Source organism: Calcarisporiella thermophila, assembly GCF_041956535.1.
Source record: "Calcarisporiella thermophila strain CBS 279.70 unplaced genomic scaffold VTP21scaffold_34, whole genome shotgun sequence".
NCBI lineage: Eukaryota > Fungi > Calcarisporiellomycota > Calcarisporiellomycetes > Calcarisporiellales > Calcarisporiellaceae > Calcarisporiella > Calcarisporiella thermophila.
Window position 1 is genome coordinate 167,997 of NW_027192224.1, and position 11,978 is coordinate 179,974.

The following is an 11,978-nucleotide window of genomic DNA, read 5'->3' on the forward strand; positions in this document are numbered from 1 at the left end:
ACCTAACTTCTTTCCCTGCTATTTCAACATGATAGCCCTCTCAATCCCATCTCATTAATAGGCTCTCCATCTTGAATTGCCCTTCCTACTTGCCCTAGTAGTGCTCAATCTAAATCCCCCCATCCGCATCCCCCTCTTCCCCCCTCCTTTCCCGCCCCTCTCCTCTTCCTCCCCTTCTCCTCGCTTCCCCATTTATTTCCTCTTTGCCGCCGTGTCATGTCAACTTCAGACCCCATTCTGAAATCTGGTAGCCTCTACCGACCCAACCAGCATTCCCTCATTGCATGGCGCAGGCGCCACTTCACCCTGACCCCCACCCATTTGCGCTATCACAAGTCCGTGCTGGACCCGCTCCCCGCCGAGCTCATTGATCTGTCCTACTATGCCGCCTGCGAAATCGACTTGTCGTGCCGGCGGCCCTTTGCTTTCCGGCTGGAGCCCAGGGACGAGAGAAACCAGAAGCAGTGGGTGCTGTGTGCGGAAACACGAGAGGAGCTGGAGGACTGGATGCGCAAGATAATCCCGTGTTTGGGCGCAAGAAACATTATCGATGTGGTGCTGGACCGCATGTCGCTGTCAAGCTATAACCCGCTTTCGCCCATCGGCAGGGAGAGTGAGGAGAGCGGGGGGAAGGAGGAGGGGGAGGATGCATCCTCGGGTGAAAGCTGCATCCCTCCTTCCCCATCGTCCTCCTCGTCCCTCTCCACCCTCTCCTCGGCAAAGATCGCGCCGCCTAGGCGAATCCAGCCGGATCCCTCCCGCCATTCCCGCCACGTCGTCTCCGCCGGCTCCCCCTCCAGCTTGGCCTCACCTCCGCTTTCTCCCATCCCATGCTCACTTTTGGCCGTCAACACGGAGAGGTACTCCCTCGACTCCAGGCTTTCCCAATGCGGCGAGATGTCGATCCAACGACCCGATTTGATGCCGAACCCTTCCTTCTCTTCGACCCCCTCCACCTCCATAACTACACCACCCTCCTCGCTGGCCTCAAGGCGTAGCTTATGGCTGCCGCCCGTGATCGACAGGGATCCGCAGCATTCAAGCAACGACTCCGAATCTGTCAAAGTACCAACCACCCCTCCTCCAATCGGCTCTCCTCCCCTGACCAGCTCCAAGAGAAGCAGGCGGCTAAGTCTAGCGATCATGTTTGGAATATCATCCGTTACCCCGTCGTTTAATTTTTAATTGACATATCATTAGTCTATTATGCTTCTTCCATATATCTATATATTATCCACCTCTATACATAGAGCTCGCTTCTTTTGCATTGCCTGTATACTCGTCTTTTCACTATCTTCTAACGGCTCCTCCATCGGAAGAGGGACCTTGTAACATAGTAATTTGGCCACGCTTTCATGCCACCTCTTTCCTCGGATGATTTATGGGTGAATTTCTCATGCATTCACACCTTTGCACTCAAAATAAAGTCTTCGGTGATAATAGGAAAAATAAACAATATCCCAAGAAATACATGTCTATAAAGTCGAAGCGAAAAAAAAAGTCTATTTGCCACCCTCAACCTCGTCATTGCTTGCTCTATCATCATCCAGAGTGCTCTCCTTTTTCGTCTTGGGCTCCGCGGATCCTCTTTCCCCTCCACCCATCTTACTGATCCACGATGCAACCTCCGCTTTTGTCACCACCTCCTTACGGCTACTCTCCTGCCTTCGTTGCTCTTCCTTTCCATGACTCTTCTCCTCTTCTTCAAGCTCCTCTAGGATCCCTGCTTGCGTTAACACCACATCAGCCACCACGGTCGGATCCTGACCGCCCTCTACGATGCGCGAAATAATCTCATTAATTACATCTGGGGGAACTTGCCCCTCTTGAAAAAGTGCATTTATTCTGTCTTTTCTGTCCTCTGGCTCCTCCTCTTTTGCTTTCTTTTCGCCCTCCTGCTCTTCCTTCTCTCTAACGCTCTCCTCAGCGGTATTATCACTGGAAATCACGCCCCTGGTTTTTTCCACGCCCCACCTTTTTTCCGCCTCTGCGATCTCATCGTCGACCACGATGGCACCACTCTTCACCCATTCCTCCACAGCCTCCACCGCCACTCGAGGGTTCTGCTTGAAGTTCATCAGATATCCTTGCAATGAAGCCATGGAGAATTTTTCGTCCGGGATCTTTTCGGCAAAAGTATCGGCAAGGAGCGGGTCAGGCAACTCAGGATAGAATCGGCGGAATAGTGCACCAGCCTGAGTAGAGGTGGCATTGGTAAAGTGGATTCGAACATCTATGCGGCCAGGCCGGATCAGAGCCGGGTCAAGACGCTCAATATGGCTAAGGAGGGGGGGAATTTAAACAAGTGAGTGGAAGGGTGGAGAAAGAAGATAAAGCTTAAGAAACACCAAAAAGTGGATGGGAATGTTACTTTGTCGTCATGCATAGAATGCGCCCCTCTTGGGCCATAATACCATCAATTGCATTAAGTAGACCTAAAGTCAAGCATTTCGTAAGAAGGGACGGATCCAAGCAATAAAACATCCACCGCTCACCCGAGAAAGTCAGGCCCTTCTGCCGCTCATTGCCCACTCTCCGTACGAATGCCGAATCCACATCTTCCATCAACAAGATACAACGACCTGGAGTCTCATTCACCAAGTCATTTATGGTCTCGTCCGTGACCCCGCGGCTCGCCAAATTCACCATGTAGATATTCAGATTGAGTACGCCTGCCAACGCGAAGATAAAGGAGGTCTTTCCGGAGCCTGGGTTGCCATAAAATAGGTATCCCCTTCGATAGGGAATGCCCCGTTCGGCATACCATTCCTCGGAATCCAGGAAATTTCTCGCATCCTTGATTACGTATTCTTTGACGTTGGGGTCTAAAATGACTGAATCCATCGGCCGTTTTGCAATCCTGTTGGCGGTATTTCTGGGCCGTTTCCAGTGGCCAAACTGGTCGGAGCCAAATACCACCGTGCGGTCCAGGTCTTTGGCAAGGAACTTGGACTGGGCCTCGCGCACAATAGAGAGCATCAGATCACGCGAAACAGCCAGGACCGAGATGGTGATGGTCTCGATAGGGATTTGAACTGGTCCTTGATTGGAGTTATGCCGAAGATGGGTCTGATCGGAAGTGTGAAAGTTGAGCCAGAGCGGCTGCCCACGATAGAAGGTAAAATGGGTCCCTAGACCATGCAGTCAAGGGTTAGGGTTGGATGTTGTAGTGACAAAAGGGTAGGGAGAAGGGAAGAAAAGCATAAGAGAGGAAACAGAAGGTGCTATTACCTGGTGCTGGAAGGAAAAACAGCTGCGGGACGGTGGTATCCAGGTTCTTTCTAAAGAAAGGAAGTCAGCTTCGAGTATGGGGTTGACAACATCTCCGCTAACTTACTCAAAAATAGGCTCTCCTCGGGTTAACGATGTCGACACCCTAAACTGCATTGCCTTCGCAAATGCAGGCTGTTCCACAAGCCAATTCAGAATATAACTGAATGCTTCATCTCGACTATCAAACACTATATTCAAATTCATGAACATCAGTTACCAAAAAAATGCACATAGCTCTCCATTTCAGTAGACCAAGGGAATGCATGTTAGCGCTTCTTACCAGCCCGAGAGACGAATCGCTTATTGAGCCAATCCGTTATTATATTGCCTAGTGTTCTGAAAAAGGCCAAGACAACTCCGACCACAAAGAGCTCCACCCCAAGAGAATAGAGATGGCCATGCAAGCTGCTGGCGATGTTTTGCACTATAGCCGAGGATTTCCATTGCATGGGCTGCATGAATATGGATGTTAGCCTTGGAACGCCGTATGGTTTCGGATGGTCCATCGTTGTAATGGAAGTGAGAACTCCAGTATTTCCGCGGTAACAAGCAAAGTGTTGCGATGGAGTTGAATAGAGTTATATGCGAACCCATATTGTCAAAAAAAAAGAGAAGGTGCAACGCTCCTGTGGAACCGTGACCAAAAACTCGTCCTATTTCTGAGTACAAAGGAGGTGAATATTTCTTTTTACTATTGCTTCCTGCCCTTCGCTATTTCCATAGATTCTCGCATTTTACTTTTTGTTTGACCGCCACCTTATTTGTCAGATTCTTGTCTTTCTTCTCCTGCAACAATACATGGATCCTTATTTTAGAGTGTTCAATCTATGGTATTCTTCATGGTAAGCGTTAAAATTCACCTAAGGGGTAATTTTGAAGTAGCGCGGGTGACCATGGCTGGTGATGACTATAAATGGAATACATCGTGGCAATGCGACTAAACCATTTTTGGAAATCGCTTATTTTAACCAACCAAGAATACCTTTTCAACCTTGCTGAAACTGATAGATTCTTACAAGAGGTTTTCCATCGTCTGTATTTCAAAAAAAAAAATACGCGTTCAAAGGCCGCAGTTTAAGAACTAGGTTCAGATATTTAAATTGGCATCGTAAGAATCATATGCAAATTTTGAATTACTCAAGCACCTACCCATCGCATCCCGCTGGTTTTCTCTGATTCTAAGTCTGAGAAATAAAACATGTACTGGAGTAAGTGGCAAGAAAAAAAAATCCTCCAAGGATTACATATTATGTTGGACGGGTAGGAGATTATCATGAGGTAAGTAAGATGCGTCATACAATTAGAAGAGCACGTCATACTCCGCCTCAACTCCTCCATAGTACCCAAATTATATTTCGATGTTGAGACCATAACGAGATTGTTTTCATAAGTTCAACAAATATGCTCAAGTATGGTTCATCCCCAAGCTAGGATGATCGTCGAGCTGTCTCTCGTCACCATATTGACTCTACGTCTGGGAAGAAATTTCGTGAGAACCAACTGAACACATCCATGTATATGCTGAAATGCCGGGCTGCACTATGTGTAAGGTTAGCTCAAGGCTGGGTTTGGGATGTGTAAATTACATAAACCAAGATGACATGCCTCAAAATTTCTCCGTATATATTCTACTGATACACTCCTTATTTCCCCTTAATCAACACACTATAGGAGAGCGTCTACGGCTACGGATGCTAACTGGAGGGGGGGTATGTAGCTACATACCCCCCCCCCCCATGTAGGAACAGCTATAGCTGTTCCTCCAACATGCCTTAGTGAGTAGTTGGCATTGGTTAGAGATGACTAAGATATAGATTGGGAATAATAGAGATTTTAAAAGGAGATGGCATATAAATGGGGGAGACTTGTAGCAATTTTACAACAGGCCTGGAGAGCAGAGATAGCATGAGCAATAAAATTATGAACTAAACGAAAAGAGAGGCTGAATACATCCATCATCAGATAAAAAAGAAACAAAATGGACAGAGGAGCATCATCACCACCCCAGCTGCCACCATCATCATAACCGGCTAATCTATCTCCAGACAGCCGCCTTATCTGTGAATCGGAGAAAACTTTACGACTTCCGTATCAAAAAATCGGGAGCGGCTCCTCGCATCTAGCGTAGAGACCTAGGGCAATAATCACCGTAATCAACCTTGTGTAAAAAAGGGTTCATTCACGGCGCAACTCCATTCCCCAATGGGGACGACTAGCCACTCGAAGCAGTATGCAGGCGAAAGTAGGCCGCAAACTCTATTGGGAGTCGTAGGGAGGGAACTCAACAGCGCCGTGGGAGAGTTTGTCAACGCCATCTGATTCAGGAACTTCTAGGGCACAACCATATACGTGAGCGGTGTTCGGAGCAGCCATCGACAGAGAGCGGGGAGAGCGTTTGACTTTACTGCATCCGCAATTCTCCGGCATTCTCACTCTATCTGACAAGTCTCCAAACCGATAATTTAGCTTTTCAAGCGGGGGCGAGGGGGTGGGGCAGAGCAGAGTTCGAGTTTCACACTTCAGATGAGATTGCTGGCGCCCTCTTCCCATGGTGAGAAAAAAGTCCAGACATAGGAAACTAGATCCGAGCTCCCACTGCTTGAGCTAAATTTGGGCCGAGAGGGAAAAATCGCTGATAGAGTTTATCGAGGAGTTAGGGTTGGGCTGTGACGAGTTGACCAAGCCTCAGTCGTTTTAGAGTTAATGCTGCGTTGATGCAAGGGGAAAACAAGCCCTCGAAGATCCGCTGGATCCTCTCCTGCTGGCTGAGCAGAGTTTCGGAACTTCACACACGACCGTGGCTGAGCCTCGCTCTCCTGGCTGAATCCTAGGATGGAGGCGTGCTATTGGCGCCCAATTGCCTGATCTCGCGGGGAAAGATGAGATTTGAAACCTTCATTTCCTTGGCCGCGCAGGTGCAGCCAAACCTCTTGAAAAAAAATGGCATAGTCCAAGAAGAAGAGGGCATGAAGGTTGACTTTGTACTAGGTTAGAGTTCTCGTCACCCTTTGTTTTTTATTTTCGGCGAACAATTTTCCAATTTTTTTTTTCACACAGGGAGTCGGGGTTGAATCTTTCTTATTTTGATATTTGACATAATCCAAAGAGGAGGGCGAGATGCAGCCCCAACCTGCTATCTAATTCCTATAGTCGCCGTTAAAATGGTCGCTCTATGCGGTTTCTCTTGGGCATAGCTTGCGAGCGTGTGCGACGCTCCACTTCCTCGCTTTCACGAGTTTATTTGGCGGTCGGTTGGCCCGTGTGGACTAGGGCCAAGTTTTGCCACCAAACCTCTTTCAATCGAGGTTCAATCCAGTAAGTTTGACTCGCTACCATCCTTCCCAAACCGATATCCTCTCCTCCACCTCCATTGTACTCTGCGCCATCGCTCCGGCTTGTTCATTGTGGAAGCTGCAGATACGGAAAATACAGGGTTACGTAAATTCATTCGCTTGTCTCTTCCGAGAAATCTGTTGTGCAAAGCGCACTCTTGAACTCTGTCTCTTGTTACAGTCTACTCTAAGTTTATTTTGTATCACGGATCGGGCACAGGCTTGTATCCTTGTAACGTGATTACATCTTCCCATCTCGCTCTCTCTTCTCCTCCTCTCCTCTCCTCTCTCTTTCTCCCTCTTTTTTTTCCTGTTTATATATATTCCTCTATTTTTGCCCCAGCTGTTGTTCTCTTTTTCTATTTCATTTCCTTTGTTTCTCATTTAATTGGTTTTTCTTTTGTTCCGCAACCATCACACTAGGGTGATTTAGGCCAAGGACTATGCAACAGGACACCTCACAATATCGCCCGCATGATCCTGCTTCCCATTTCCGCATCCAGACAAAAAAGTATACGACCAGTCTAGATCCGCGAGGATATATCCCTGGTAAGTTGTTACCCCTTTCCCTACTGTTCCAGTGCTGGCATTCATCTCCAAGCTGTTGTCTCTACATAGTGTACGAGTATGTACTGGATGGACCTGCCGCCTCCACATTAGTAATGTGGGACAGGGAAACGGGACAGGTGCACTTCACGGGTATATGGAAGGTATATAACCATCAATCTCTATATTATCCTTTGTTATACTGTTCTCATCCCTCCCCCTTTTTTCCACTCCCTTTTTATCAGGCTCTGGGGAATTCGAAGGGGGATATTGCAAAGGTTATCGATTCCAATCCAGGACTGAATTTCAAAAAAATCCGCGGGGGCTACCTCAAGATCCAGGGAACATGGTGAGGGTTGGATGAATTCACTGGCAAGAGTAGCCCTTTTATCTAATGCCTCTCTAAAGGATCCATTATCACGGTGCAAGATTCCTCGCCCTACGCACTTGCTATGCAATTCGACACCAGTTGATCCCGCTCTTCGGCCCCACATTCCCTGATGAATGCGTTCACCCCTCGAACCCCGAGTTTGGATGTCTAGTCCTCCCCGATCTCCTGGTCTCCTCGGCCGTTCTGCCCTCTTCCACACCATCGTTATTTCAGAATACGCATACGTTCGATATAGTTGATAATAATAAGAAATGTACCATCCGTGATCCAAGACGCTCCTCTCCAACTTTCCCTCACCGTTACCGCGCATCCCATCCCTACTTGCCTTTCCCCACTACACTAGCAAACCCCACCAATATTATCCAGCCATTGCATAGCATGCCCACGATGTCCCCATCAAGAAGCAAGCACTTCTCTCCCAGAGGGATGGAAATGCTGCTGAACAATGAGGATGAGCGATCCAAACAAAATCCGACAGAAATGCTAAGATCATTCTCAGCTCCTGTGTGCTCACGAGAGTCCAGCGTCTCTTTCTCGTGCAATAGCATGATCTTTCCGTCGGGGCAGGATATACCCATGATGGGGGAATCCTCTCAGCGTGCCCGTCCGTCCGTGCGATTTGTGCCAGAGAGCATGGAGGGAAATGACCGAAGAGATACTATGACATGCTCTTCCTTTTTGGAACAGCTCTCGAGAGAGCAACAGCGGGGCGTGATGGGCCGGCGCGCATCACTTCCACAGAGAATACAATTCGGAGGAAGAGATTATCGGGTTGTGTTTTTGTAAAATATTTGTTTCTGTTTGATTGTCCTGTTTCTTCTCGTGAATCTTGTTTCCCAGTTATGTTGGTGTTTTTCTACTGTTATTTTTGTATATAACCTGTAAGGAAAGAACTCCTCCTTGTCTTCTGCTTTTATTTAGTACTTCGTTTTGATAAGTTAATGTTTAATTTTTATTCTTTCTTGTTCACATACACACATATATATCTACGCGTATAATATGTGTGTGTTTATTTATTTATATATTTATTTATACGCTTTTGCTTGTTTTCTCTCTCCCTCCCTCCCTACTTTTTACACTTTTGGCGCGTTTTTCCTTTTTTTCGATACTAATTTAATGCTAATGCTTGAATATCCCTTACATATCTTAATTATCCATTCTGGGATACTTTATTTTTCCGACTCGTATTCTAAGAGAATATTCTCATCTCAGTTTCAAAGGAAGATCCGGAAAAAGTAGAAGAAGCAGAAGAAGTGGGAGAAAACGTAAACTCTACCATATTTTATATGCCATTGCTCACGCCATGCCAGCGCCGGTGACATCCAGCGGTGACCATTCAGCAGAGCCGTCCCCTTCCATGCTCGCTCCGCCTACTGGCTTATCTCATGCAGCTAGCTCGTCTGCACTGTCTGTAGCCATTCATCACGGCCATCATCAGCATCCACAGATAGAAACGCTCCAGCAAAAGGAGAATGAAACCTTAAGACGAGCTGCATCGGCGACGCAATTAGGAGGACAACGAAAAAAAAGTGTAAGGGATTTTGAGTTTGGACGGACGTTGGGCGAAGGATCTTATTCAACGGTAAGCACATTTCCCTTCTTCTTTAGCCCCTCTTTTGCATTTTTATTGCCCCTTTATTTGGCGGCCGCTTTTTTAATGCGATGATGTAAAATGAGAGCTGAATTGACATTTTCTCTATCCGATCTGAAATGGCGACTCAGGTCGTAAAGGCGATTGATCGCGAGACAGGTCGTGAATATGCAATCAAGATCCTTGACAAGCGTCACATATTAAAAGAAAAGAAGGTTAAATATGTCAACATCGAAAAGGAAGCACTCAGTCGATTGCACCATCCCGGGGTTGTGCAGCTTTACTATACCTTCCAAGACCAGAGCAGTCTATGTAAATTTCGCAATTATTGGTGATGCCGTGGATTGTCCTGACTTTTTTTATCATTAGACTTTGTATTAGAGATAGCTAGAAATGGTGAATTGCTGACTCTGATAAAAAAGGTATTCATTTTCATGTGTGCCAGCGGTTTCTTTTTTATATCGCATATATTCAACCTTTTTCTCCCGATAACAGCGCAAGACATTCAGCCTGCCACTGGCGCAATTTTACGCTGCGCAAATTCTCTCGGTCATCGAATACATTCATTCTAAAGACATACTTCATAGGGATGTTAAACCAGAAAAGTAAGCGATAGAACTGTTCATACAGAATTCATTTTTTTTCCTGGACTTTCAACCTGGACTTTCAACCTGGACTCTATTTATTAGTGTATTATTAGACGATAAGATGCATATTAAGATGACGGATTTTGGAACTGCAAAGATTTTGACGGAGGGGAGGACGGAAGAGGTTGTGGCAAATGAAGGTATCCTCCAATAATTTCCTAATTCTAAGCAAATGGGTGGTGTTTGTTAATCGCGTTTCTCCTCTTCACAAGGTGGTAATCAAAGGGCAAGGTCTTTTGTTGGAACTGCGGAATATGTCAGCCCAGAGCTTTTGACGGAGAAATCTGCGTGTAAAGCGTAAGTCGTCCATTTTTCCGCTCCATCTGATGTAAACTTGAGCTTTTCCTATTTTATAGGTCGGATTGGTGGGCGCTTGGCTGTATTATCTACCAGATGTTAGCAGGACGGCCTCCCTTTAAAGCGCCTAATGAATATCAGACATTTCTTAAAATTACCAATCTTGAATACGATTTCCCAGATGGATTTCCGGATGTAGCTAGGGATCTTGTGCAGAAAATTTTGGTAATTGTGTCTCTTCTATGGAAATTCAGAATACCAACCCGTGGTATCCAACCATCATCTCACCGGCCCATTTTCCTTAAATTTTCATAGATCTTGGACCCTTCACAGCGTCTCGGAAGTATGGAAATGGGCGGTCCGGAAAAGCTAAAAGAGCACCCATTTTTCTCTGGCGTTCACTGGGCAACTCTGTTTCTTGACCCAGTGCCGGAGCTCCTGCCCGTTCAAGACGAAGATGATTTGAATGAGGGTACAGAGGAAGCAGAAGAAGGGCTGTTTGCCGATATACCAGTGCATGAGCCTGACCCGTTCTTACCGCACAGAGGGGCCGCCAGAGGGAAAAAACAGCGCAGCCTATCTCCTACGGGTGCCGGGCGGAGGTTAGAGGGATTGAGTGAGGAAGAGGAGCTGGAAAAAGGGGGAAGAAGGGGAGAGCTACTCAATGGATATTCGTGTGCGGCAGCCAAGCAAGAGGAGACAGAATGCCGATTAAATGAAAAGCAAGGTACGGGCGATGGTGAAGGTGAAGAGGCAGAGGGTGATTATTCGTCTGAGAAGGAGGCAGTATCAAAGGAAGCCTGGCGATCCTACCTACTCCCCAAGGAGCGGGTGGTGCGCACAGGAGTTTTGATCCAGCGCAAATTCTTATTTTCAAAGAAGCGCTTCCTTGTGCTGACAGATCATCCTCGGCTGCTGTGTCTCGACACAGAGAAGCTCAATAAAAAGGATGAGATTCTGGGAAGCGGAGGAATTATGCCGGAGCTGAAGGGGCGAAAGCATTTTTGTATTCGGGCGGTAAGTGTTTCTTTACCGATCTTAGTTCTCACACTCTGGGAATCAAGCTCTAACCTTGATTGCGCATGTTATTCTCTGCTTGGGTTAGATGAACAAATCGTACCGATTTGAGGATCCTCAGGCAAAAGCGGATGAGTGGGTTCATGCCATCAATCGAGTGCTGGTAGATCACAGTGCAAATTGGATTAATTAGAGGATTCCAGGTCGTTAAAGGGAAAAGGTGTAAAAGAAAAGAGCGTATAACTAGAGGCCTTACACACCATCTTCTCATGTTCAACTCTCCTTTTTCTCTTCTTTTTTTTTTAATTCCATGTATTTTATTTCATAACTATAACATTTACTTTTCTGTTATTCAATGGAACCTTTTTTATGCCGTGTTCTCATACATGTTATAAAAATTTTTATATAGATTTTTTTTTAATTTCATGTTTTGATAAAACACCCCCCTTTTCTCTATAGCACGCTTTCTTTTTTTTGAAAACCCTGTTTGTTCATCGTTTTCCTATATTATGGCACATTAAACAGCTTAGCTAAAAAACAGTTCCTCGGTCTTGAGTGATTCAAGGACTTTACAGCTATATCTTGCCATTTAACTCGTCAAGAATGTAAACTGTTTTTTTTTAGCTAAGTTTTCTCGTGGTCTCTGTAAAGTTGTTCGTATCTGTGGATGAGTATTCGAGGTTTATCTTATTGAACTATTTTCAAACGTCACCGACTCTCATACACGCATAAACGGTATGCCTTATGATTTACCCACCTGCGTTCCTTGCGGTTAAGCCTGGACAACTAGGCCAGCTCTTACAGTCTCTCTCATCTGAGGTGATACGCGATCACTTAAGTGACAGCTGCTGGATATAATGATATCTGACACTGTCGACTAGTCT

At 46.1% G+C, this 11,978-nt stretch overlaps 5 protein-coding genes across 5 annotated transcripts; 3 read left to right on the forward strand and 2 right to left on the reverse strand.

Annotated features, from left to right (window-relative positions):
- Positions 1 to 216: 216 nt before the first annotated feature.
- VTP21DRAFT_7930 (uncharacterized protein) lies at positions 217 to 1,185 on the forward strand (the record flags this gene model as incomplete). The annotated part of the gene is made up of 1 exon (XM_069398726.1): positions 217 to 1,185. The coding sequence occupies one exon, from the start codon at positions 217 to 219 to the stop codon at positions 1,183 to 1,185; it is 969 nt and encodes a 322-aa protein (XP_069246112.1).
- A 317-nt stretch (positions 1,186 to 1,502) lies between these two features.
- On the reverse strand, positions 1,503 to 3,779 carry VTP21DRAFT_7931 (uncharacterized protein; the record flags this gene model as incomplete). Its single annotated transcript, XM_069398727.1, has 6 exons — positions 1,503 to 2,280; positions 2,372 to 2,435; positions 2,496 to 3,131; positions 3,232 to 3,281; positions 3,338 to 3,461; positions 3,554 to 3,779. The coding sequence occupies 6 exons, from the start codon at positions 3,777 to 3,779 to the stop codon at positions 1,503 to 1,505; spliced, it is 1,878 nt and encodes a 625-aa protein (XP_069246113.1).
- A 1,750-nt stretch (positions 3,780 to 5,529) lies between these two features.
- VTP21DRAFT_7932 (uncharacterized protein) lies at positions 5,530 to 5,823 on the reverse strand (the record flags this gene model as incomplete). Its single annotated transcript, XM_069398728.1, has 1 exon — positions 5,530 to 5,823. The coding sequence occupies one exon, from the start codon at positions 5,821 to 5,823 to the stop codon at positions 5,530 to 5,532; it is 294 nt and encodes a 97-aa protein (XP_069246114.1).
- Positions 5,824 to 7,048: 1,225 nt separating this feature from the next.
- On the forward strand, positions 7,049 to 8,328 carry VTP21DRAFT_7933 (uncharacterized protein; the record flags this gene model as incomplete). Its single annotated transcript, XM_069398729.1, has 4 exons — positions 7,049 to 7,154; positions 7,224 to 7,315; positions 7,397 to 7,500; positions 7,560 to 8,328. 4 exons carry the CDS (start codon positions 7,049 to 7,051, stop codon positions 8,326 to 8,328), a joined length of 1,071 nt encoding a protein of 356 aa, XP_069246115.1.
- A 517-nt stretch (positions 8,329 to 8,845) lies between these two features.
- Positions 8,846 to 11,287, forward strand: VTP21DRAFT_7934 (uncharacterized protein; the record flags this gene model as incomplete). The annotated part of the gene is made up of 9 exons (XM_069398730.1): positions 8,846 to 9,124; positions 9,265 to 9,445; positions 9,503 to 9,555; positions 9,629 to 9,738; positions 9,823 to 9,920; positions 9,993 to 10,077; positions 10,137 to 10,302; positions 10,393 to 11,094; positions 11,183 to 11,287. 9 exons carry the CDS (start codon positions 8,846 to 8,848, stop codon positions 11,285 to 11,287), a joined length of 1,779 nt encoding a protein of 592 aa, XP_069246116.1.
- Positions 11,288 to 11,978: the final 691 nt, after the last annotated feature.